At 40.6% G+C, this 23,382-nt stretch overlaps 3 protein-coding genes across 3 annotated transcripts; all 3 read left to right on the top strand.

Annotated features, from left to right (window-relative positions):
* The first annotated feature begins 809 nt into the window (after positions 1-809).
* LOC110495042 (nanos homolog 3-like) lies at positions 810-1,637 on the top strand. The gene has a single exon (XM_036942601.1). It carries the CDS (start codon positions 893-895, stop codon positions 1,556-1,558), a length of 666 nt encoding a protein of 221 aa, XP_036798496.1. The 5' UTR covers positions 810-892; the 3' UTR covers positions 1,559-1,637.
* Positions 1,638-9,888: 8,251 nt separating this feature from the next.
* On the top strand, positions 9,889-11,345 carry LOC118938533 (nanos homolog 3-like). Its single transcript, XM_036942600.1, has 2 exons — positions 9,889-10,330; positions 10,706-11,345. The coding sequence occupies exons 1-2, from the start codon at positions 9,923-9,925 to the stop codon at positions 10,901-10,903; spliced, it is 606 nt and encodes a 201-aa protein (XP_036798495.1). The 5' UTR covers positions 9,889-9,922; the 3' UTR covers positions 10,904-11,345.
* A 6,493-nt stretch (positions 11,346-17,838) lies between these two features.
* LOC118938514 (putative uncharacterized protein DDB_G0290521) lies at positions 17,839-18,871 on the top strand. The gene has a single exon (XM_036942557.1). The coding sequence runs from the start codon at positions 17,846-17,848 to the stop codon at positions 18,869-18,871; it is 1,026 nt and encodes a 341-aa protein (XP_036798452.1). The 5' UTR covers positions 17,839-17,845.
* Positions 18,872-23,382: the final 4,511 nt, after the last annotated feature.

Raw genomic sequence — 23,382 nt, 5'->3', positions numbered from 1 at the left:
CTCCCGTCCCCGTCCCTGCCTGGACGGGTCATTTCAGTAGGATGGCTGTTTATGTCGTTTCCATTGTATGTTTTATAATATTGTCTGTTTCAGTTGTTGTTCCTTTGTCATTTCCAAAGTGTTATAAAATCGTTTTGGTAGTAGTGAACAGCAAGGACGTCGAAGCATAGTGAACAGCAAGGACGTCGAAGCATAGTAAACAGCAAGGACGTCGAAGCATAGTAAACAGCAAGGACGTCGAAGCATAGTAAACAGCAAGGACGTCGAAGCATAGTAAACAGCAAGGACGTCGAAGCATAGTGAACAGCAAGGACGTCGAAGCATAGTAAACAGCAAGGACGTCGAAGCATAGTGAACGGCAAGGACGTCGAAGCATAGTAAACAGCAAGGAAGTTCACTGTAAATATACTTTTTTCTATTGTGTTATTGACTGTACGCTTGTTTATTCCATGTGTGTCCAACTCTGTGTTGTTGTTTGTGTCACACTGCTTTGCTTTATCTTATCAGTTGTAAATGAGAACTTGTTCTCAACTGGCCAATCTGGTTAAATAAAGATGAAATCAAATAAATATAAAAAAAGAAACAGTTTAACGGTTATTTTACTGATATTTTTTAATATTGTTGAGGTGTACAATTCTATCCAAATAGTTGACCAATTTAGCAGTTGTCAGTTTGAAACCATTTGATTGGCTGTTGTCAGGTTCCATGGACTCCGCACAACGCCATCTGATTGGCTGATTAACAAAACACTGACAGTTTAAAAACGTGAACGTGGTCAAATTTGCCTTTTGTTGAGTTGTCAGTTCAGACCCAGCGTTCTTTATTCTGGGACATTCTGATCGTTATCAGACACTAGTCTGTTGGGCTATAAAAAATACAAGTGGGAATATATATGAACGCTATGATTTGTCAACTCCAAGACCTACTGCCTTACGAAAACATGAGTTTCGAACCGTGGCGTGACTACATGAAGTTAGCTGACCTAGTGCGTGAGATGCAGTTAGGCAAGTTCACCCCAGAACCGTCAACCGTTGAGGGTCATGACTCCGGGATATGCTCGACCATGGTGGAATTTGAGGAGTTTCCGCCGCGAGCCTTGCTGTCACCGATAACACCCGTGGCGACACCACCCCTATGGCACGAAATGAAACCCCTGGAATCCGAAATCTACCTCTTGCATGAAGACGCTCCTTTATGGCCGAGCAGTACCGAGGGTCCCGAGCCCCCTACAGCACCGTCCAGATCCCCCGCTGGCACCTGGGGCCAGAGTGGGAGAAACACGCCGGAGGAGGTGCCATCACTTGAGCGCAAGTTCTGCAGCTTCTGTAAACACAACGGGGAGTCTGAGTCGGTGTTTGTGTCCCACAGCCTCAAGAACCAGGATGGGGACATGATGTGCCCGTACCTGCGGCTGTGTGTCTGCCCTCTCTGCGGGGCCACCGGGGCCCAAGCCGCCACCAAGCACAATTGTCCCCTGGTCGACACCACCTACAGCTCTGTCTATGTCACGTCCAGTGGTGTAAAGTACTTTAGTGAAATACTTGAAAGTACTACTTAAGTATTAAGTAGTTTTTGGGGTATATGTACTTTACTTGGGCTTACGAGTGGCGCAGCGGTCTAAGGCGCTTGAGGCGTCACCACAGACACCTTGGTTCGAATCCAGGCTGTACCTCAACCGGTCGTGATTGGGAGTCCATAGGGTATTGCACAATTGGCCCAGCGTCGTCCGGGTTTGGCTGTCATTGTAAATACGAATTTGTTCTTAATTGACATCCCTAATTAAATGAAGGTTTTTGCTTTTACTTCACTACATTCCTAAAGAAAATGATGTACTTTTTACTCCGTAGATTTTCCCCGATACCCAAAACTATTATTCAGATGTTTTATGCTCATCGGGACACGACAATTGTGTAATTCACACACTTATCAAGAGAACATCCCTACTGCATCTGATCTGGCCGACTCACTAAACACAAGCTTCGTTTGTAAATGATGTCTGAGTATTGGAGTGTCAAATCACATTTTATTTGTCACATACAAATGGGTAGCAGATGTTAATGCGACTGTAGCGACATGCTTGTAGTGTGTTCCTGGCTTTCTGTGAATTAATAAAGAACAACAAAAAGGTGACACCTGGTTTGCTTTACTTTTGATACCTAAGTATATTTTAGCATTTACATTTACTTTAGATACTTTTATTATTTTATTTTAATCCATTTACTATTAGACTTTTACTCAAGTGGTATTTTACCGGGTGACATTCACTTATACTTGAGTCATTTTATATTAAGGTATCTTTACTTTTACTCAAGTATGAGGTGGGTACTTTTTCCACCACTGGTTCAAGTCGGAGAAGCCTAACTCTGGTCCAGGCCGTTGGTACACTACCCCAGGCCTGAGGGTAGTGCCGGGGCGGCAGGGTAGCCTAGTGGTTAGAGCGTTGGACTAGTAACCGAAAGGTTGCAAGTTCAAACCCCCCGAGCTGACAAGGTACAAATCTGTCGTTCTGCCCCTGAACAGGCAGTTAACCCACTGTTCCTAGGCCGTCATTGAAAATAAGAATGTGTTCTTAACTGACTTGCCTGGTTAAATAAAGGTAAAATAAAAAAAAAGGATACTTGTTGTTGCGAGATGGGTGGGACCGGAGCTAGAGACGCGCTGAGACTGGCTGTTGTGTTGGCGACTTCCTTTAGCGTCTCTAACATACTGTATGCGGACTTAAGAGGGTTTAGGAGTGGATATTTAGCTTAGAAGTCGTTTGGAACAGGCTGACTAGTTTTGTAGACTATGGCAGTTAATCATCAAGCCCTCAATGAGTTGAATCAGCTGAGTTTGTCCGGGGCTTCAACAACAATATGTGCTGTTGGGGGACTGGAGTTGGGAAACACTGATGTGAAGAAACAGACGCCGTTTCAATGTTGTCAACAGGCAATCTTTTACTCCCAAATGAACAAACTAAGTAGGGCAGCACAAGACACACAACCAGCTTTCTGGATCAGCCCAGTCCTTCTAGAATGCTCCACAGATGGACAATCATCAAACCATTGTTGTTTAGGCCCCAATCACCATATGAGTCTAGGGCCCTGATATGGGCCATTAATCAGCATTATTCTGTAAATCAAGGTTAGTGACCCAACCCTGGCCGTCTCCCGTGAATTGATGTGTACTCAATTGCCTTGAGTGGTTTGCTATTATTCTGTAAATTGATTGTAAATCAATTGTAAATGGTCACTCAAAACCGGTTCAGGCCAATTTGACAACATAATCTCACATTCAATTCGTGCATGTACATAATGTATTTCAGCAGATGTCGTGCGTTTTTTTGTGGCTTAATTCGAGAGAAAATACAATATTTTAAACACGATAGCCTATATATATTTTTCTGCATTATTGAACGTTACGAATATACCGTAATGTTGTATTTATTTAATCCCGTTTTATAAATGGTGTTTGTATTGCTATATATACTGTTTTCGATTTTTCTGAGCAGACATTCTGATCAGAATTTCTGAAAAAACACACATTTATGTGCGACTTAATCCGTGGGGGAACCATTTGTATTAATGCCACTGCTGTTTTCTATGTTTGATTTCGTTTAATACTTTGGGATACTGGTGCACTTGTAGCCAGAAAGGCCCATTTTTTCGTGAAGGCAACAGTACACGATATTCTTCATAACGCATTTCATATTTCGTGGAGCCTAATTCACACAATGTTCTTCATAATGCATTTAATACAAGTTAAACAGGTTAATGTAAAATAATGAATTATGTTGGTTGACACTTATGGCTCTTATCATTACGATTATTACGGTGTCAATCATGTTAGCGAGTCAGAAGTGTCAGTTTCCTAGCACCTAGCACCGTATTCTCCTGGGACACTAGAAAATTGGAAGCCGTAACTCCGACATGATTGTGTTCAAGTTATTTTCAAGTTGGAACAATTAATAAACCAATAGATTGCCAACAACATTTTCTCTGTTTCCCACTTGTAATTCCAATTTTGAGGGTCATTCAAGTTTAACTTCCCAGTCGGAACTAGGGATTTCCGATAACTCCGATTGCACGTGAACGTGGCATTAGTATGTGTGATCGACAACAGGGGTTGGTTCGCGGTGTGTCCAGCCCCAAAACACATTCCCGATTGCGGACTGAGTTTCAGTATCCTGCTATGTGTCCGTTCAGTCAACTAGTAGAATTATTGTCTGTGACGTAGGTGTGATGATTATTATTAAGGTTCTGGTCGTCTGAGATACCAGCAAATAGGCTATACAATAAACAAGATAACTTTAGAACTAAGAAACTAAAGTCATAATAATTAAACAATAACACAATATATATATTATATACAATTATCATATGTTTGGTTGCTTTGAGACTGAGTCGAGCGTTTCCAATCATTTTCAAGTAGACTAAATCTGTCTGTAGTTTTATGTTATGGGTGATCTTTTCCATTAAATACAGTTCTTTCAGTCTACCACTCCACTCTTCCGTAGTATGAATGTCCTCCTTTAACCAATGCTCTATAATTAACCATGTCTACACTGTATTTCTGATCAATTTGATGTTATTTTAATGGACAAAAAAAAATGTTTTTCTTTCAAAAGCAATGACATTTCTAAATGACCTTAAACTTTTGAATGGTAGTGTAGTAACTTATCTAGGATCAGCTTTCTCTCCCCAAGCCGACCAGAAAAGAATGGAAAACTGACCCAAGATCAGTGCTGTACATGGGCAACTTTCAACCCAACGTAATGCAGCTCCAATGCAGCTCCAGTTCCAGCTCGTCAACACAATCGGCTGCAGGGGAAGTAACTTTCTGCCTTGTTCTGCATATCAAATAAATCACATTTTATTGGTCACATACACACACATATTTTACAGATGTTATTGCGGGTGTAGCGAAATGCTTGTGTTCCTAGCTCCAACAGTGCGGTAGTATCTAACAATTCACAACAAAACACACAAATTGAAGTAAAATAACGTAATTAAGAAATATGTACACATTAGATCGAACAATGTCGGGAGTGACATTTTTAAAAAATACTGTAGAATAGAATACAGCATATACATATGAGATGAGTAAAGCAGCATGTAAACATTATTAACGTGACTAGTGGTCCATTATTAAAGTGGCCAGTGATTCTAAGTCTGTATATGGGGCAGCAGCCTCTAAGGTGCAGGGTTGCGTAATCGGGTGGGAGCCGGCTAGTGATGGCTATTTACCAGTCTGATGGCCTTGAGATAGAAGCTGTTTTTTAGTCTCTCGGTCCCAGCGTTGATGCACCTGTACTGACCTCGCCTTCTGGATGATTGCGGGGTGAACAGGCAGTGGTTGATGTCCTTGATGATCTTTATGGCCCTCCTGTGACATCGGGTGCTGTAGGTGTCCTGGAGGGCAGGTAGTTTGCCCCTTGGTGATGTGTTGGGCAGACAACACTACCCTCTGGAGAGCCTTGTGGTTGAGGGAAGTGCACTTGCCTAATCAGGTGGTGATACAGCCCGACAGGATGCTCTCAAGGCGGGGTTCAGACACAGGGCCACGAGCTTAATGATGAGCTTGGAGGGTACTATGGTGTTGAATGCTGAGCTATAGTCAATGAACAGCATTCTTACATAGGTATTTCTCTTGTCCAGATGGGATAGGGCAGTGTGCAGTGCGATTGGTGATTGCATCGTCTGTGGATCTATTGGGGTGGTATGCAAAATGAAGTGGGTCTAGGGTGTCAGGTAAGGTAGAGGTGATATGATCCTTAACTAGCCTTTCAAAGCAAAGTGAGTGCTATGGGCCGATAGTAATTTAGTTCAGATAACCTTTGCTTTCTTGAGTACAGGAGCAATGGTGGACAACTTGAAACAAGTGGGAACAGCAGACTGGGATAGGGAGAGATTGAATATGTCCATAAACACTCCAGACAGCTTGTCGAGGGTTAACATGCTTAGATGTCTTACTCAAGTCGGCCACGGAGGAGGAGAGCACACAGTCCTTGTTAGCGGCCACGTTGGTGGCACTGTGTTATCCTCAAAGCGGAGGTCCCTGTCTGCACATGATGTTTGTGTCCCAAATGGCATTGTATTTCATAAATAGTGCCCTACTTTTGAACAGGGGCCATAGGGCTGTGGTCTGAAGTAGTGCACTATATAGGGTTGTGGTCTAAAGTAGTGCACTATATAGGGCTGTGGTCTGAAGTAGTGCACTATATAGGGCTGTGGTCTAAAGTAGTGCACTATATAGGGCTGTGGTCTAAAGTAGTGCACTATATAGGGCATTGTCTACAGGTGGACTTTAGGTCTTAGTGGTAAAGGTGATCTTTATGCTGGGAATCTTTAGACTGGTTAGTTATTAAAGCCACATGTTTCATAGAGACACGACTGAGATGAGGAGATGTACAATAACCAAAGATTCACCTTAGTGATCGTTCATTTTATAACACATTCTACAAAACACAGTAACTACATACTGTTCCAAACTGATGCCCTCAGCATTAGGAAAGGCAGAGGAGAAGAAAAGAACCCTTAAGTTATACTCTTAAACCGGGTGGTAGCTTTTTTATGCCAATTCAACTGCACGTTAGAGGCTGCTGCCCTATATACACAGACATGGAATCACTGGCCACTTTAATAATGGAACATGAATCACTTTAATAATGGAACACTAGTCACTTTAATAATGGAACACTAGTCACTTTAATAATGGAACATTAATCGCTTTAATAATGGAACATGAATCACTTTAATAATGGAACATTAATCACTTTAATAATGGAACTCTAGTCACTTTAATAATGGAACTCTAGTCACTTTAATAATGGAACTCTAGTCACTTTAATAATGGAACTCTAGTCACTTTAATAATGGAACATGAATCACTTTAATAATGGAACTCTAGTCACTTTAATATGGAACTCTAGTCACTTTAATAATGGAACTCTAGTCACTTTAATAATGGAACATGAATCACTTTAATAATGGAACTCTAGTCACTTTAATAATGGAACTCTAGTCACTTTAATAATGGAACATTAATCACTTTAATAATGGAACATGAATCACTTTAATAATGGAACATTAATCACTTTAATAATGGAACATTAATCACTTTAATAATGGAACATGAATCACTTTAATAATGGAACATTAATCACTTTAATAATGGAACTCTAGCCACTTTAATAATGGAACATTAATCACTTTAATAATGGAACTCTAGTCACTTTAATAATGGAACTCTAGTCACTTTAATAATGGAACATTAATCACTTTAATAATGGAACATGAATCACTTTAATAATGGAACATTAATCACTTTAATAATGGAACATTAATCACTTTAATAATGGAACATGAATCACTTTAATAATGGAACATTAATCACTTTAATAATGGAACTCTAGCCACTTTAATAATGGAACATGAATCACTTTAATAATGGAACTCTAGTCACTTTAATAATGGAACTCTAGTCACTTTAATAATGGAACATTAATCACTTTAATAATGGAACATGAATCACTTTAATAATGGAACATTAATCACTTTAATAATGGAACATTAATCACTTTAATAATGGAACATGAATCACTTTAATAATGGAACATTAATCACTTTAATAATGGAACTCTAGCCACTTTAATAATGGAACATGAATCACTTTAATAATGGAACTCTAGTCACTTTAATAATGGAACTCTAGTCACTTTAATAATGGAACATTAATCACTTTAATAATGGAACATGAATCACTTTAATAATGGAACATTAATCACTTTAATAATGGAACATTAATCACTTTAATAATGGAACTCTAGTCACTTTAATAATGGAACATGAATCACTTTAATAATGGAACATTAATCACTTTAATAATGGAACTCTAGCCACTTTAATAATGGAACATTAATCACTTTAATAATGGAACATGAATCACTTTAATAATGGAACATTAATCACTTTAATAATGGAACATTAATCACTTTAATAATGGAACTCTAGCCACTTTAATAATGGAACATGAATCACTTTAATAATGGAACATTAATCACTTTAATAATGGAACATGAATCACTTTAATAATGGAACATTAATCACTTTAATAATGGAACTCTAGCCACTTTAATAATGGAACATTAATCACTTTAATAATGGAACATGAATCACTTTAATAATGGAACATTAATCACTTTAATAATGGAACATTAATCACTTTAATAATGGAACATTAATCACTTTAATAATGGAACTCTAGTCACTTTAATAATGGAACATGAATCACTTTAATAATGTTTTCATGCTGCTTTATTCATCTCATGTATATACTATACAGCGTAGCCTAGTGGTTAGATCTGACAAGGTACTAATCTGTCGTTTCTGCCCCTGAACAAGGCAGTTCCACTGTTCCTAGGCCGTCATTGAAAATAAGAATGGGTTCTTAACTGACTTGCCTAGTTTAATACAATGAAAAATTATATTCTACTGTATGTAAGTCAATGCCTAATATTTATATTTTCATAATTTCATACTTTTAGATTTGTGTGTATTGTTGTGAATAGTTAGATACTACTGCACTGTTGGAGCTAGGAACACAAGCATTTCGCTACACCCACAATAACATCTGCTAAATATGTGTAAATAAAAATAAAATGTGATATATACCTGCATTATTATTATAACGTTGGGCCCATATAACTTCACATACTTTCAGTTCAAATCTGGGTTGATACTTTGGATGGGAATGTGGTGTCATTTAACACGCAGACCTAGTTACTAAACTGTTTAAATCCTTCCTTCTTTGTCATCTTTCTTCAATTCGATTGATTTCAACGTAACTTTATTAATCATCCCCAAAGGGAATATCGTTATTGGTGATTGAGGGAATCATTGATCTTATATGATAACAGAAGGACTTTTGTGTAGATTGTTGCGTGTGTATTTATTTGACTGTAACTAAATTCCTCCATCTCCCCATTCTTCTGATCCCGGTATTCCCCTCCGTCCCCCATCCCTCTCCCCAAACCCCAATTACCCCAACTCCCGTCCCCGTCTGGACTGGTCATTTCAGTAGGATGCCTGTTTATGTCGTTTCCATTGTATGTTTTATATGGTCTGTTTAAGTTGTTGTTCCTTTGTCATTTCCAATGTGTTATAACATCGTTTTGGCAGTAGTGAACAGCAAGGACGTCGAAGCATAGTAAACAGCAAGGACGTCGAAGTATAGTAAACAGCAAGGACGTCGAAGCATAGTAAACAGCAAGGACGTCGAAGCATAGTAAACAGCAAGGACGTCGAAGCATAGTAAACAGCAAGGAAGTTCACTGTAAATATACTTTTTTCTACTGTATTATTGACTGTATGTTTCCATGTGTAACTCTGTGTTGTTTGTGTCACACTGCTTTGCTTTATCTTGGCCAGGTCACAGTTGTAATTGAGAACTTGTTCTCAACTGGCCAATCTGGTTAAATAAAGATGAAATAAATAATATTAAAAAAATAAAAAAAGCAGTTTTGAATTTTAACGGTAATTTTACTGATATTTTCTTGTTAAAATAGGCTATTATCAAACAGCTTCCTATAACTAAGAATTATAAGTCCTATCAATTTAGACCCTAGAATAGATTAAACAGTTATATTTGATGTTTTTAATATTGTTGAGGTGTAAAATTGTGTCCCAAATAGTTGATCTTCTAAAATGACCAATTCAGCAGTTGTCAGTTTGAAACCATTTGATTGGCTGTTGTCACGTTCCACGGACTCCGCACAACGCCATGTGGTTGGCTGGTAAACAAAACACGGACAGGTTAAAAGGTGAACGTTGTCACATTTGCCTTCAGTTGAGTTGTCAGTTCAGACCCAGCGTTCTTTATTCTGGGACATTCTGATCGTTATCAGACACTAGTCTGTTGGGCTATAAAAAATACAAGTGGGAATATGAACGCTATGATTTGTCAACTCCAAGACCTACCGCCTTACATGGAGTCCGAAAACAAGAGTTTCGAACCGTGGCGTGACTACATGAAGTTAGCTGACCTAGTGCGTGAGATGCAGTTAGGCAAGTTCACCCCAGAACCGTCAACCGTTGAGGGTCATGACTCCGGGATATGGTCGACCATGGTGGAATTTGAGGAGTTTCCGCCGCGAGCCTTGCTGTCACCGATAACACCCGTGGCGACACCACCCCTATGGCACGAAATGGAACCCCTGGATTCCGAAATCGTCCTCTTGCATGAAGACGCTCCTTTATCGCCGAGCAGCACCAAGGGTTCCGAGCCCCCTACAGCACCGTCCAGATCCCCCGCTGGCACCTGGGACCAGAGTGGGAGAAACACGCCGGAGGAGGTGCCATCACCCAAGCGCACCTGGTACCAGAGTGGGAGAAACACGCCGGAGGAGGTGCCATCACCCGAGCGCACCTGGTACCAGAGTGGGAGGAACACGCCGGAGGAGGTGCCATCACCCGAGCGCACCTGGTACCAGAGTGGGAGAAACACGCCGGAGGAGGTGCAATCACCCGAGCGCACCTGGTACCAGAGTGGGAGAAACACGCCGGAGGAGGTGCCATCACCCGAGCGCACCTGGTACCAGAGTGGGAGGAACACGCCGGAGGAGGTGCCATCACCCGAGCGCACCTGGTACCAGAGTGGGAGAAACACGCCGGAGGAGGTGCAATCACCCGAGCGCACCTGGTACCAGGGTGGGAGAAACACACCGGAGGAGGTGCCATCACCCGAGCGCAAGTTCTGCAGCTTCTGCAAATACAACGGGCAGCCCGAGTCGGTGTTTCTGTCCCACAGCATCAAGAACCAAGATGGGGACATGATGTGCCGGTACCTGCAGCTAAGTCTTTGCCCTCTCTGCGGGGTCACCGGGGCCCAAGCCGCCACCATGCACCATTGTTCACCATTGGTGTAAAGTACTTTAGTGAAGTACTTGAAATTACTTCTTAAGTAGTTTTTGGGGTATCTGTCCTTTACTTGGGCATCAGAATGGCGCAGCGGTCTAAAGGCACTGCAACTCAGTGTTTGAGGCGTCACTACAGACAGGGTATCGCACAGCGTCGTCCGGGTTTGGCCGTCATTGTAAATACGAATTTGTTCTTAATTGACATCCCTAATTAAATGACGGTTATTACTTTTACTTCACTACATTCCTAAAGAAAATGATGTACTTTTTACTCCGTACATTTTCCCCGATACCCAAAACTATTATTCAGATGTTTTATGCTCATCGGGACACGACAATTGTGTAATTCACACACTTATCAAGAGAACATCCCTACTGCATCTGATCTGGCCGACTCACTAAACACAAGCTTCGTTTGTAAATGATGTCTGAGTATTGGAGTGTCAAATCACATTTTATTTGTCACATACAAATGGGTAGCAGATGTTAATGCGACTGTAGCGACATGCTTGTAGTGTGTTCCTGGCTTTCTGTGAGTTAATAAAGAACAACAAAAAGGTGACACCTGGTTTGCTTTACTTTTGATACCTAAGTATATCTTAGCATTTATATTTACTTTAGATACTTTTATAATTTTATTTTAAACCATATACTATTAGACTTTTACTCAAGTGGTATTTTACCGGGTGACATTCACTTATACTTGAGTCATTTTATATTAAGGTATCTTTACTTTTACTCAAGTATGAGGTGGGTACTTTTTCCACCACTGGTTCAAGTCGGAGAAGCCTAACTCTGGTCCAGGCCGTTGGTACACTACCCCAGGCCTGAAGATACTTGTTGTTGCGAGATGGGTGGGACCGGAGCTAGAGACGCGCTGAAGAGACTGTTCAGGCTGTTGTGTTGGCGACTTCCTTTAGCGTCTCTAACATACTGTATGCGGACAATTGTAAGAGGGTTTAGGAGTGGATATTTAGCTTAGAAGTCGTTTGGAACAGGCTGACTAGTTTTGTAGACTATGATGTGGTGGCAGATAATCATCAAGCCCTCAATGAGTTGAATCAGCTGAGTTTGTCCGGAGCTTCAACAACAATATGTGCTGTTGGGGGACTGGAGTTGGGAAACACTGATGTGAAGAAACAGACGCCGTTTCAATGTTGTCAACAGGCAATCTTTTACTCCCAAATGAACAAACTAAGTAGGGCAGCACAAGACACACAACCAGCTTTCTGGATCAGCCCAGTCCTTCTAGAATGCTCCACAGATGGACAATCATCAAACCATTGTTGTTTAGGCCCCAATCACCATATGAGTCTAGGACCCTGATATGGGCCATTAATCAGCATTATTCTGTAAATCAAGGTTAGCGACCCAACCCTGGCCGTCTCCCGTGAATCGATGTGTGCCCCATTGACTTGAGTGGTTTGCTATTATTCTGTAAATTGATTGTAAATCAATTGTAAATGGTCACTCAAAACCGGTTCAGGCCAATTTGACAACACAATCTCACATTCAATTCGTGCATGTACATAATGTATTTCAGCAGATTTAATGGGTTTTTTGTGGCTTAATTCGTGAGAAAACACAATTTTAAACACCATAGCCTATATATATATATATTTCTGCATTATTGAACGTTATGAATATACCTTAATGTTGTATTTATGTAATCCCGTTTTATAAATGGTGTTTGTATTGCTATATATACTGTTGTCGATTTTTCTGAGCAGACATTCTGATCAGAATTTCTGAAAAAACACACATTTATGTGCGACTTAATCCGTGGGGGAACCATTTGTATTAATGCCACTGCTGTTTTCTATGTTTGATTTCGTTTAATACTTTGGGATACTGGTGCACTTGTAGCCAGAAAGGCCCATTTTTTCGTGAAGGCAACAGTACACGATATTCTTCATAACGCATTTCATATTTCGTGGAGCCTAATTCACACAATGTTCTTCATAATGCATTTAATACAAGTTAAACAGGTTAATGTAAAATAATGAATTATGTTGGTTGACACTTATGGCTCTTACAAGGCCGTATCATTACGATTATTACGGTGTCAATCATGTTAGCGAGTCAGAAGTGTCCGTTTCCTAGCACCGACTAGCACTTGACTGCTGTATTATGCTGGCTTCATATTCTCCTGGGACACTAGAAAATTGGAAGTCGTAACTCCGACATGATTGTGTTCAAGTTATTTTCAAGTTGGAACAATTAATAAACCAATAGATTGCCAACAACATTTTCTCTGTTTCCCACTTGTAATTCCAATTTTGAGGGTCATTCAAGTGAAACTTCCCAGTCGGAACTAGGGATTTCCGATAACTCCGATTGCACGTGAACGTGGCATTAGTATGTGTGATCGACAACAGCTGGTTCGCGGTGTATCCAGCCCCAAAACACATTCCCGATTGCGGACTGAGTTTCAGTATCCTGCTAGGTGTCCGTTCAGTCAACTAGTAGAATTATTGTCTGTGACGTAAGTGTGATGATTATTATTAAGGTTCTGGTCGTCTGAGATACCAGCAAATAGGCTATACAATAAACAAGATAACTTTAGAACTAAGAAACTAAAGTCATAATAATTAAACAATAACACAATATATATATTATATACAATTATCATATGTTTGGTTGCTTTGAGACTGAGTCGTGTCTACACAATATTATTCACAACGAGCGTTTCCAATCCTTTTCAAGTAGACTAAATCTGTCTGTAGTTTTATGTTATGGGTGATCTTTTCCATTAAATACAGTTCTTTCAGTCTACCACTACACTCTTCCTTAGTATGAATGTCCTCCTTTAACCAATGCTCTAAAATTAACCATGTCTACACTGTATTTCTGATCAATTTGATGTTATTTTAATGGACAAAAAAAATTGCTTTTCTTTCAAAAGCAAGGACATTTCTAAATGACCTTAAACTTTTGAATGGTAGTGTAGTAACTTATCTAGGATCAGCTTTCTCTCCCCAAGCCGACCAGAAAATAATGGAAAACTGACCCACGATCAGTGCTGTACATGGGCAACTTTCAACCCAACGTAATGCAGAGCGCGTTCCAGCTCGTCAACACAATCGGCTGCAGGGGAGGTAACTTTCTGCCCTGTTCTGCATATCAAATAAATCACATTTTATTGGTCACATACACACACATATTTTACAGATGTTATTGCGGGTGTAGCGAAATGCTTGTGTTCCTAGCTCCAACAGTGCAGTAGTATCTAACAATTCACAACAAAACACACAAATCTAAGTAAAATAATGTAATTAAGAAATATGTACACATTAGATCGAACAATGTCGGGAGTGACATTTTTAAAAAATACTGTAGAATAGAATACAGCATATACATATGAGATGAGTAAAGCAGCATGTAAACATTATTAACGTGACTAGTGGTCCATTATTAAAGTGGCCAGTGATTCTAAGTCTGTATATGGGGCAGCAGCCTCTAAGGTGCAGGGTTGCGTAATCGGGTGCGAGCCGACTAGTGATGGCTATTTACCAGTCTGATGGCCTTAAGATAGAAGCTGTTTTTAGTCTCTCGGTCCCAGCTTTGATGCACCTGTACTGACCTCGCCTTCTGGATGATAGCGGGGTGAACAGGCCGTGGTTGATGTCCTTGATGATCTTTTTGTCCTTCCTGTGACATCGGGTGCTGTAGGTGTCCTGGAGGGCAGGTAGTTTGCCCCTGGTGATGTGTTGGGCAGACAACACTACCCTCTGGAGAGCCTTGTGGTTGAGGGAAGTGCACTTGCCTAATCAGGTGGTGATACAGCCCGACAGGATGCTCTCAGGGCGGGGTTCAGACACAGGGCCACGAGCTTAATGATGAGCTTGGAGGGTACTATGGTGTTGAATGCTGAGCTATAGTCAATGAACAGGAGAATTACAGGAGCAATGGTGGACAACTTGAAACAAGTGGGAACAGCAGACTGGGATAGGGAGAGATTGAATATGTCCATAAACACTCCAGCTAGCTTGTCGAGGGTTAACATGCTTAAATGCCTTACTCAAGTCGGCCACGGAGGAGGAGAGCCCACAGTCCTTGGTAGCGGCCGCGTTGGTGGCACTGTGTTATCCTCAAAGCGGAGGTTCCCTGTCTGCACATCATGTTTGTGTCCCAAATGGCATTGTATTTCATAAATAGTGCCCTACTTTTGATCAGGGGCCATAGGGTTGTGGTCTAAAGTAGTGCACTATATAGGCCTGTGGTCTAAAGTTGTGCACTATATAGGGCTGTGGTCTAAACTAGTGCACTATATAGGGCATTGTCTACAGGTAGACTTTAGGTCTTAGTGGTAAAGGTGATCTTTATGCTGGGAATCTTTAGACTGGTTAGTTATTAAAGCCACATGTTTCATAGAGACACGACTGAGATGAGGAGATGTACAATAACCAAAGATTCACCTTAGTGATCATTTATTTTATAACACATTCTACAAAACACAGTAATTACATACTGTTCCAAACTGATGCCCTCGGCATTAGGAAAGGCAGAGGAGAAGAAAAGAACCCTTAAGTTATACTCTTAAACCGGGTGGTAGCTTTTTTATGCCAATTCAACTGCACGTTAGAGGCTGCTGCACTATATACACAGACATGGAATCACTGGCCACTTTAATAATGGAACATGAATCACTTTAATAATGGAACACTAGTCACTTTAATAATGGAACATTAATCGCTTTAATAATGGAACATGAATCACTTTAATAATGGAACTCTAGTCACTTTAATAATGGAACATGAATCACTTTAATAATGGAACATTAATCACTTTAATAATGGAACATGAATCACTTTAATAATGGAACATTAATCACTTTAATAATGGAACTCTAGTCACTTTAATAATGGAACATGAATCACTTTAATAATGGAACTCTAGTCACTTTAATAATGGAACATGAATCACTTTAATAATGGAACATTAATCACTTTAATAATGGAACATGAATCACTTTAATAATGGAACATTAATCACTTTAATAATGGAACATGAATCACTTTAATAATGGAACATTAATCACTTTAATAATGGAACTCTAGTCACTTTAATAATGGAACATGAATCACTTTAATAATGGAACTCTAGTCACTTTAATAATGGAACATGAATCACTTTAATAATGGAACATGAATCACTTTAATAATGGAACATGAATCACTTTAATAATGGAACATTAATCACTTTAATAATGGAACATTAATCACTTTAATAATGGAACTCTAGTCACTTTAATAATGGAACATTAATCACTTTAATAATGTTTTCATGCTGCTTTATTCATCTCATGTATATACTATACAGCGTAGCCTAGTGGTTAGATCTGACAAGGTACTAATCTGTCGTTTCTGCCCCTGAACAAGGCAGTTCCACTGTTCCTAGGCCGTCATTGAAAATAAGAATGGGTTCTTAACTGACTTGCCTAGTTTAATAAAATTAAAAATTATATTCTACTGTATGTAAGTCAATGCCTAATATTTATATATTTCATAATTTCATACTTTTAGATTTGTGTGTATTGTTGTGAATAGTTAGATACTACTGCACTGTTGGAGCTAGGAACACAAGCATTTCGCTACACCCACAATAACATCAGCTAAATATGTGTAAATAAAAATAAAATGTGATATACATACCTGCATTATTATTATAACGTTGGGCCCATATAACTTCACATACTTTCAGTTCAAATCTGGGTTGATACTTTGGATGGGAATGTGGTGTCATTTAACACGCAGACCTAGTTACTAAACTGTTTAAATCCTTCCTTCTTTGTCATCTTTCTTCAATTCGATTGATTTCAACGTAACTTTATTAATCATCCCCAAAGGGAACATCGTTATTGGTGATTGAGGGAATCATTGATCTTATATGATAACAGAAGGACTTTTGTGTAGATTGTTGCGTGTGTATTTATTTGACTGTAACTAAATTCCTCCATCTCCCCATTCTTCTGATCCCGGTATTCCCCTCCGTCCCCCATCCCTCTCTCCAAACCCCGATTACCCCAACTCCCGTCCCCGTCCCTGCCTGGACGGGTCATTTCAGTAGGATGCCTGTTTATGTCGTTTCCATTGTATGTTTTATATGGTCTGTTTAAGTTGTTGTTCCTTTGTCATTTCCAATGTGTTATAAAATCGTTTTGGCAGTAGTGAACAGCAAGGACGTCGAAGCATAGTGAACAGCAAGGACGTCGAAGCATAGTAAACAGCAAGGACGTCGAAGCATAGTAAACAGCAAGGACGTCGAAGCATAGTAAACAGCAAGGACGTCGAAGCATAGTAAACAGCAAGGAAGTTCACTGTAAATATACTTTTTTCTATTGTGTTATTGACTGTATGTTTGTTTTACTCCATGTGTAACTCCGTGTTGTTGTTTGTGTCGCACTGCTTTGCTTTATCTTGGCCAGGTCACAGTTGTAATTGAGAACTTGTTCTCAACTGGCCAATCTGGTTAAATAAAGATGAAATAAAATAATATTAAAAAAATAAAAAAGCAGTTTTGAATTTTAACGGTTATTTTACTGATATTTTCTTGTTAAAATAGGCTATTATCAAACAGCTTCCTATAACTAAGAATTATAAGTCCTATCAATTTAGACCCTAGAATAGATTAAACAGTTATATTTGACGTTTTTAATATTGTTGAGGTGTAAAATTGTATCCCAAATAGTTGATCTTCTAAAATGACCAATTCAGCAGTTGTCAGTTTGAAACCATTTGATTGGCTGTTGTCACGTTCAACGGACTCCTCACAACGCCATGTGGTTGGCTGGTAAACAAAACACGGACAGGTTAAAAGGTGAACGTTGTCAAATTTGCCTTCAGTTGAGTTGTCAGTTCAGACCCAGCGTTCTTTATTCTGGGACATTCTGATCGTTATCAGACACTAGTCTGTTGGGCTATAAAAAATACAAGTGGGAATATGAACGCTATGATTTGTCAACTCCAAGACCTACCGCCTTACATGGAGTCCGAAAACAAGAGTTTCGAACCGTGGCGTGACTACATGAAGTTAGCTGACCTAGTGCGTGAGATGCAGTTAGGCAAGTTCACCCCAGAACCGTCAACCGTTGAGGGTCATGACTCCGGGATATGGTCGACCATGGTGGAATTTGAGGAGTTTCCGCCGCGAGCCTTGCTGTCACCGATAACACCCGTGGCGACACCACCCCTATGGCACGAAATGGAACCCCTGGATTCCGAAATCGTCCTCTTGCATGAAGACGCTCCTTTATCGCCGAGCAGCACCAAGGGTTCCGAGCCCCCTACAGCACCGTCCAGATCCCCCGCTGGCACCTGGGACCAGAGTGGGAGAAACACGCCGGAGGAGGTGCCATCACCCGAGCGCACCTGGGACCAGAGTGGGAGAAACACGCCGGAGGAGGTGCCATCACCCGAGCGCACCTGGGACCGGAGTGGGAGAAACACGCCGGAGGAGGTGCCATCACCCGAGCGCACCTGGTACCAGAGTGGGAGAAACACGCCGGAGGAGGTGCCATCACCCGAGCGCACCTGGTACCAGAGTGGGAGAAACACGCCGGAGGAGGTGCAATCACCCGAGCGCACCTGGGGCCAGAGTGGGAGAAACACGCCGGAGGAGGTGCCATCACCCGAGCGCACCTGGTACCAGAGTGGGAGAAACACGCCGGAGGAGGTGCCATCACCCGAGCGCACCTGCTACCAGAGTGGGAGAAACACGCCGGAGGAGGTGCCATCACCCGAGCGCACCTGGTACCAGGGTGGGAGAAACACACCGGAGGAGGTGCCATCACCCGAGCGCAAGTTCTGCAGCTTCTGCAAATACAACGGGCAGCCCGAGTCGGTGTTTCTGTCCCACAGCATCAAGAACCAAGATGGGGACATGATGTGCCGGTACCTGCAGCTAAGTCTTTGCCCTCTCTGCGGGGTCACCGGGGCCCAAGCCGCCACCATGCACCATTGTTCACCATTGGTGTAAAGTACTTTAGTGAAGTACTTGAAATTACTTCTTAAGTAGTTTTTGGGGTATCTGTCCTTTACTTGGGCATCAGAATGGCGCAGCGGTCTAAAGGCACTGCAACTCAGTGTTTGAGGCGTCACTACAGACAGGGTATCGCACAGCGTCGTCCGGGTTTGGCCGTCATTGTAAATACGAATTTGTTCTTAATTGACATCCCTAATTAAATGACGGTTTTTACTTTTACTTCACTACATTCCTAAAGAAAATGATGTACTTTTTACTCCGTACATTTTCCCCGATACCCAAAACTATTATTCAGATGTTTTATGCTCATCGGGACAAAGACAATTGTGTAATTCACACACTTATCAAGAGAACATCCCTACTGCATCTGATCTGGCCGATTCACTAAACACATGTTTCGTTTGTAAATGATGTCTGAGTATTGGAGTGTCAAATCAAATGTTATTTGTCACATGCAGATGTTAATGCGACTGTAGCGACATGCTTGTAGTGTGTTCCTGGCTTTCTGTGAATTAATAAAGAACAACAAAAAGGTGACACCTGGTTTGCTTTACTTTTGATACCTAAGTATATTTTAGCATTTACATTTACTTTAGATACTTTTATTATTGTAATAATGCAATTGTAAGAGGGTTTAGGAGTGGATATTTAGCTTAGAAGTCGTTTGGAACAGGCTGACTAGTTTTTTAGACTATGATGTGGTGAGTTGAATCAGCTGAGTTTGTCCGGGGCTTCAACAACAATATGTGCTGTTGGGGGACTGGAGTTGGGAAACACTGATGTAAAGAAACAGAGACCGTTTCAATGTTGTCAACAGGCAATCTTTTACTCCCAAATGAACAAACTAAGTAGGGCAGCACAAGACACACAACCAGCTTTCTGGATCAGCCCAGTCCTTCTAGAATGTTCCACAGATGGACAATCCTCAAACCATTGTTGTTTAGGCTCCAATCACCATATGAGTCTAGGACCCTGATATGGGCCATTAATCAGCATTATTCTGTAAATCAAGGTTAGTGACCCAACCCTGGCCGTCTCCCGTGAATTGATGTGTGCCCAATTGACTTGAGTGGTTTGCTATTATTCTGTAAATTGATTGTAAATCAATTGTAAATGGTCACTCAAAACCGGTTCAGGCCAATTTGACAACACAATCTCACATTCAAGTCGTGCATGTACATAATGTATTTCAGCAGATATCGTGCGTTGTTTTGTGGCTTAATTCGTGAGAAAATACAATTTTAAACACCATAGCCTATATATATTTTTCTGCATTATTGAACGTTATGAATATACCTTAATGTTGTATTTATTTAATCCCGTTTTATAAATGGTGTTTGTATTGCTATATATACTGTTGTCGATTTTTCTGAGCAGACATGTCAGTATCCTGCTTTGTGTCCAGCCCCAAAACGCATTCCCGACCATTGCGGACTGAGTTTCAGTATCCTGCTATGTGTCCGTTCAGTCAACTAGTAGAATTATTGTCTGTGACGTAAGTGTGATGATTATTATTAAGGTTCTGGTCGTCTGAGATACCAGCAAATAGACTATACAATAAACAAGATAACTTTAGTACTAAGAAACTAAAGTCATAATAATTAAACAATAACATAATTATCCTACAATTATCATCTGTTTGGTTGCTTTGAGACTGAGTCCTGTCTACACAATATTATTTACAACGAGCGTTTCCAATCCTTTTTAAGTAGACTAAATCTGTCTGCAGTTTTATGTTATGGGTGATCTTTTTCATTAAATACAGTTATTTGAGTCTACCTCTCCACTCTTCCGTAGTATGAATGTCCGCATTTAACCAATGCTCTATAATATCTTTCTTGGCTGCAGACGAGGATATTCAACAGGTAGGCATTTTGAAACCGTTCAGGATTTACTCCAAGTAATGGTCCTCTTTGGGCTCTCTGCCAGGGAACATTTATATACATATATGTGAATATATATTTATTTTTTAATCAATGGCAATACTGTTTAATAAGCTTGATTTCACGTAATTTTAGTGGGTATTGTTGCGCTCATAAAACATATGTTGTGTTGGCCAACCAAAACCCTTGCCGGTGATATGCAGTCATAAAACATATGTTGTGTTGGCCAACCAAAACCCTTGCCGGTGATATGCAGTCATAAAACATATGTTGGCCAACCAAAACCCTTGCCAGTGATATGCAGTCATAAAACATATGTTGGCCGACCAAAACCCTTGCCGGTGATATGCAGTCATAAAACATATGTTGGCCAACCAAAACCCTTGCCGGTGATATGCAGTCATAAAACATATGTTGGCCAACCAAAACCATTCCCGGTGATATGCAGTCATAAAACATATGTTGGCCAACCAAAACCCTTGCCGGTGATATGCAGTCATAAAACATATGTTGGCCAACCAAAACCCTTGCCGGTGATATGCAGTCATAAAACATATGTTGGCCAACCAAAACCCTTCCCGGTGATATGCAGTCATAAAACATATGTTGGCCAACCAAAACCCTTCCCGGTGATATGCAGTCATAAAACATATGTTGGCCGACCAAAACCCTTCCCGGTGATATGCGCTCATAAAACATATGTTGGCCGACCAAAACCCTTGCCGGTGATATGCAGTCATAAAACACATGTTGGCCAACCAAAACCCTTCCCGGTGATATGCAGTCATAAAACACATGTTGGCCGACCAAAACCCTTCCCAGTGATATGCAGTCATAAAACATATGTTGGCCGACCAAAACCCTTGCCAGTGATATGCAGTCATAAAACACATGTTGGCCAACCAAAACCCTTGCCAGTGATATGCAGTCATAAAACATATGTTGGCCGACCAAAACCCTTCTCGGTGATATGCAGTCATAAAACATATGTTGGCCAACCAAAACCCTTGCCGGTGATATGCAGTCAGAAAACATATGTTGGCCAACCAAAACCCTTGCCGGTGATATGCAGTCATAAAACACATGTTGGCCGACCAAAACCGTTCAAAAGTTTGGGGTCACTTAGAAATGTCCTTTGTCCATTAAAATAACACCAGTGCTCATAAATACAGTGTAGACATGGTTAATGTTGTAATGTTGTGCCATTGGAACACAGGAGTGATGGTTGCTGATAATGGGCCTCTGTACGCCTCTGTAGATATTCCATAAAAAATCAGCCGTTTCCAGCTACAACAGTCATATACAACATTAACAACGTAATTCTCTCTCATTAGAGAATTAGACGTTTAGCCACGTTTCTCCCTGCTACTTTGGGGAGGAAAAAACAGAACTGTTGTTCCCCTTTACCCCTACCTACACCAACAAATGACCTCAACTAACCTGTACCCCCGCACATTGACTCTATATCGGTACCCACAGCCTCCTGTTATTTTACTATGCTACTTTTTATTTTATTGGTGGTATGATGTAGTGCACTATATAGGACTGTGGTCTAAAGTAGTGCACTATATAGGACTGTGGTCTCAAGTAGTGCACTATATAGGACTGTGGTCTAAAGTAGTGCACTATATAGGACTGTGGTCTAAAGTAGTGCACTATATAGGACTGTGGTCTAAAGTAGTGCACTATATAGGACTGTGGTCTAAAGTAGTGCACTATATAGGACTGTGGTCTCAAGTAGTGCACTATATAGGACTGTGGTCTAAAGTAGTGCACTATATAGGACTGTGGTCTAAAGTAGTGCACTATATAGGACTGTGGTCTAAAGTAGTGCACTATATAGGACTGTGGTCTAAAGTAGTGCACTATATAGGACTGTGGTCTAAAGTAGTGCACTATATAGGACTGTGGTCTAAAGTATATAGGGCTGTGGTTTAAAGTAGTGCACTATATAGGACTGTGGTCTAAAGTAGTGCACTATATAGGACTGTGGTCTAAAGTAGTGCACTATATAGGACTGTGGTCTCAAGTAGTGCACTATATAGGACTGTGGTCTAAAGTAGTGCACTATATAGGACTGTGGTCTAAAGTAGTGCACTATATAGGACTGTGGTCTAAAGTAGTGCACTATATAGGACTGTGGTCTAAAGTAGTGCACTATATAGGACTGTGGTCTAAAGTAGTGCACTATATAGGACTGTGGTCTAAAGTATATAGGGCTGTGGTTTAAAGTAGTGCACTATATAGGGCTGTGGTTTAAAGTAGTGCACTATATAGGACTGTGGTCTAAAGTAGTGCACTATATAGGACTGTGGTCTAAAGTAGTGCACTATATAGGACTGTGGTCTAAAGTAGTGCACTATATAGGACTGTGGTCTAAAGTATATAGGGCTGTGGTTTAAAGTAGTGCACTATATAGGGCTGTGGTCTAAAGTAGTGCACTATATAGGACTGTGGTCTGAAGTAGTGCACTATATAGGGCTGTGGTCTGAAGTAGTGCACTATATAGGGCATTGTCTACAGGTGGACTTTAGGTCTTAGTGGTAAAGGTGATCTTTATGCTGGGAATCTTTAGACTGGTTAGTTATAAAAGCCACATGTTTCATAGAGACACGACTGAGA

Source organism: Oncorhynchus mykiss, chromosome 13 (assembly GCF_013265735.2).
Source record: "Oncorhynchus mykiss isolate Arlee chromosome 13, USDA_OmykA_1.1, whole genome shotgun sequence".
Taxonomy (NCBI): domain Eukaryota; kingdom Metazoa; phylum Chordata; class Actinopteri; order Salmoniformes; family Salmonidae; genus Oncorhynchus; species Oncorhynchus mykiss.
Note: the sequence above shows the minus strand (reverse complement) of the source record. Positions and strands in the feature narration are given on the sequence as shown.

Bases quoted from the DNA above. Each gene is read 5' to 3' on its own strand.
- LOC110495042 (XM_036942601.1), top strand. From the start codon at position 893: ATGAACGCTATGATTTGTCAACTCCAAGACCTACTGCCTTACGAAAAC.
- LOC118938514 (XM_036942557.1), top strand. From the start codon at position 17,846: ATGATTTGTCAACTCCAAGACCTACCGCCTTACATGGAGTCCGAAAAC.
- LOC118938533 (XM_036942600.1), top strand. From the start codon at position 9,923: ATGAACGCTATGATTTGTCAACTCCAAGACCTACCGCCTTACATGGAG. The intron at 10,331-10,705 runs GTGCCATCACCC...AACACACCGGAG, and splicing joins GGAGAAACACGCCGGAGGAG to GAGGTGCCATCACCCGAGCG.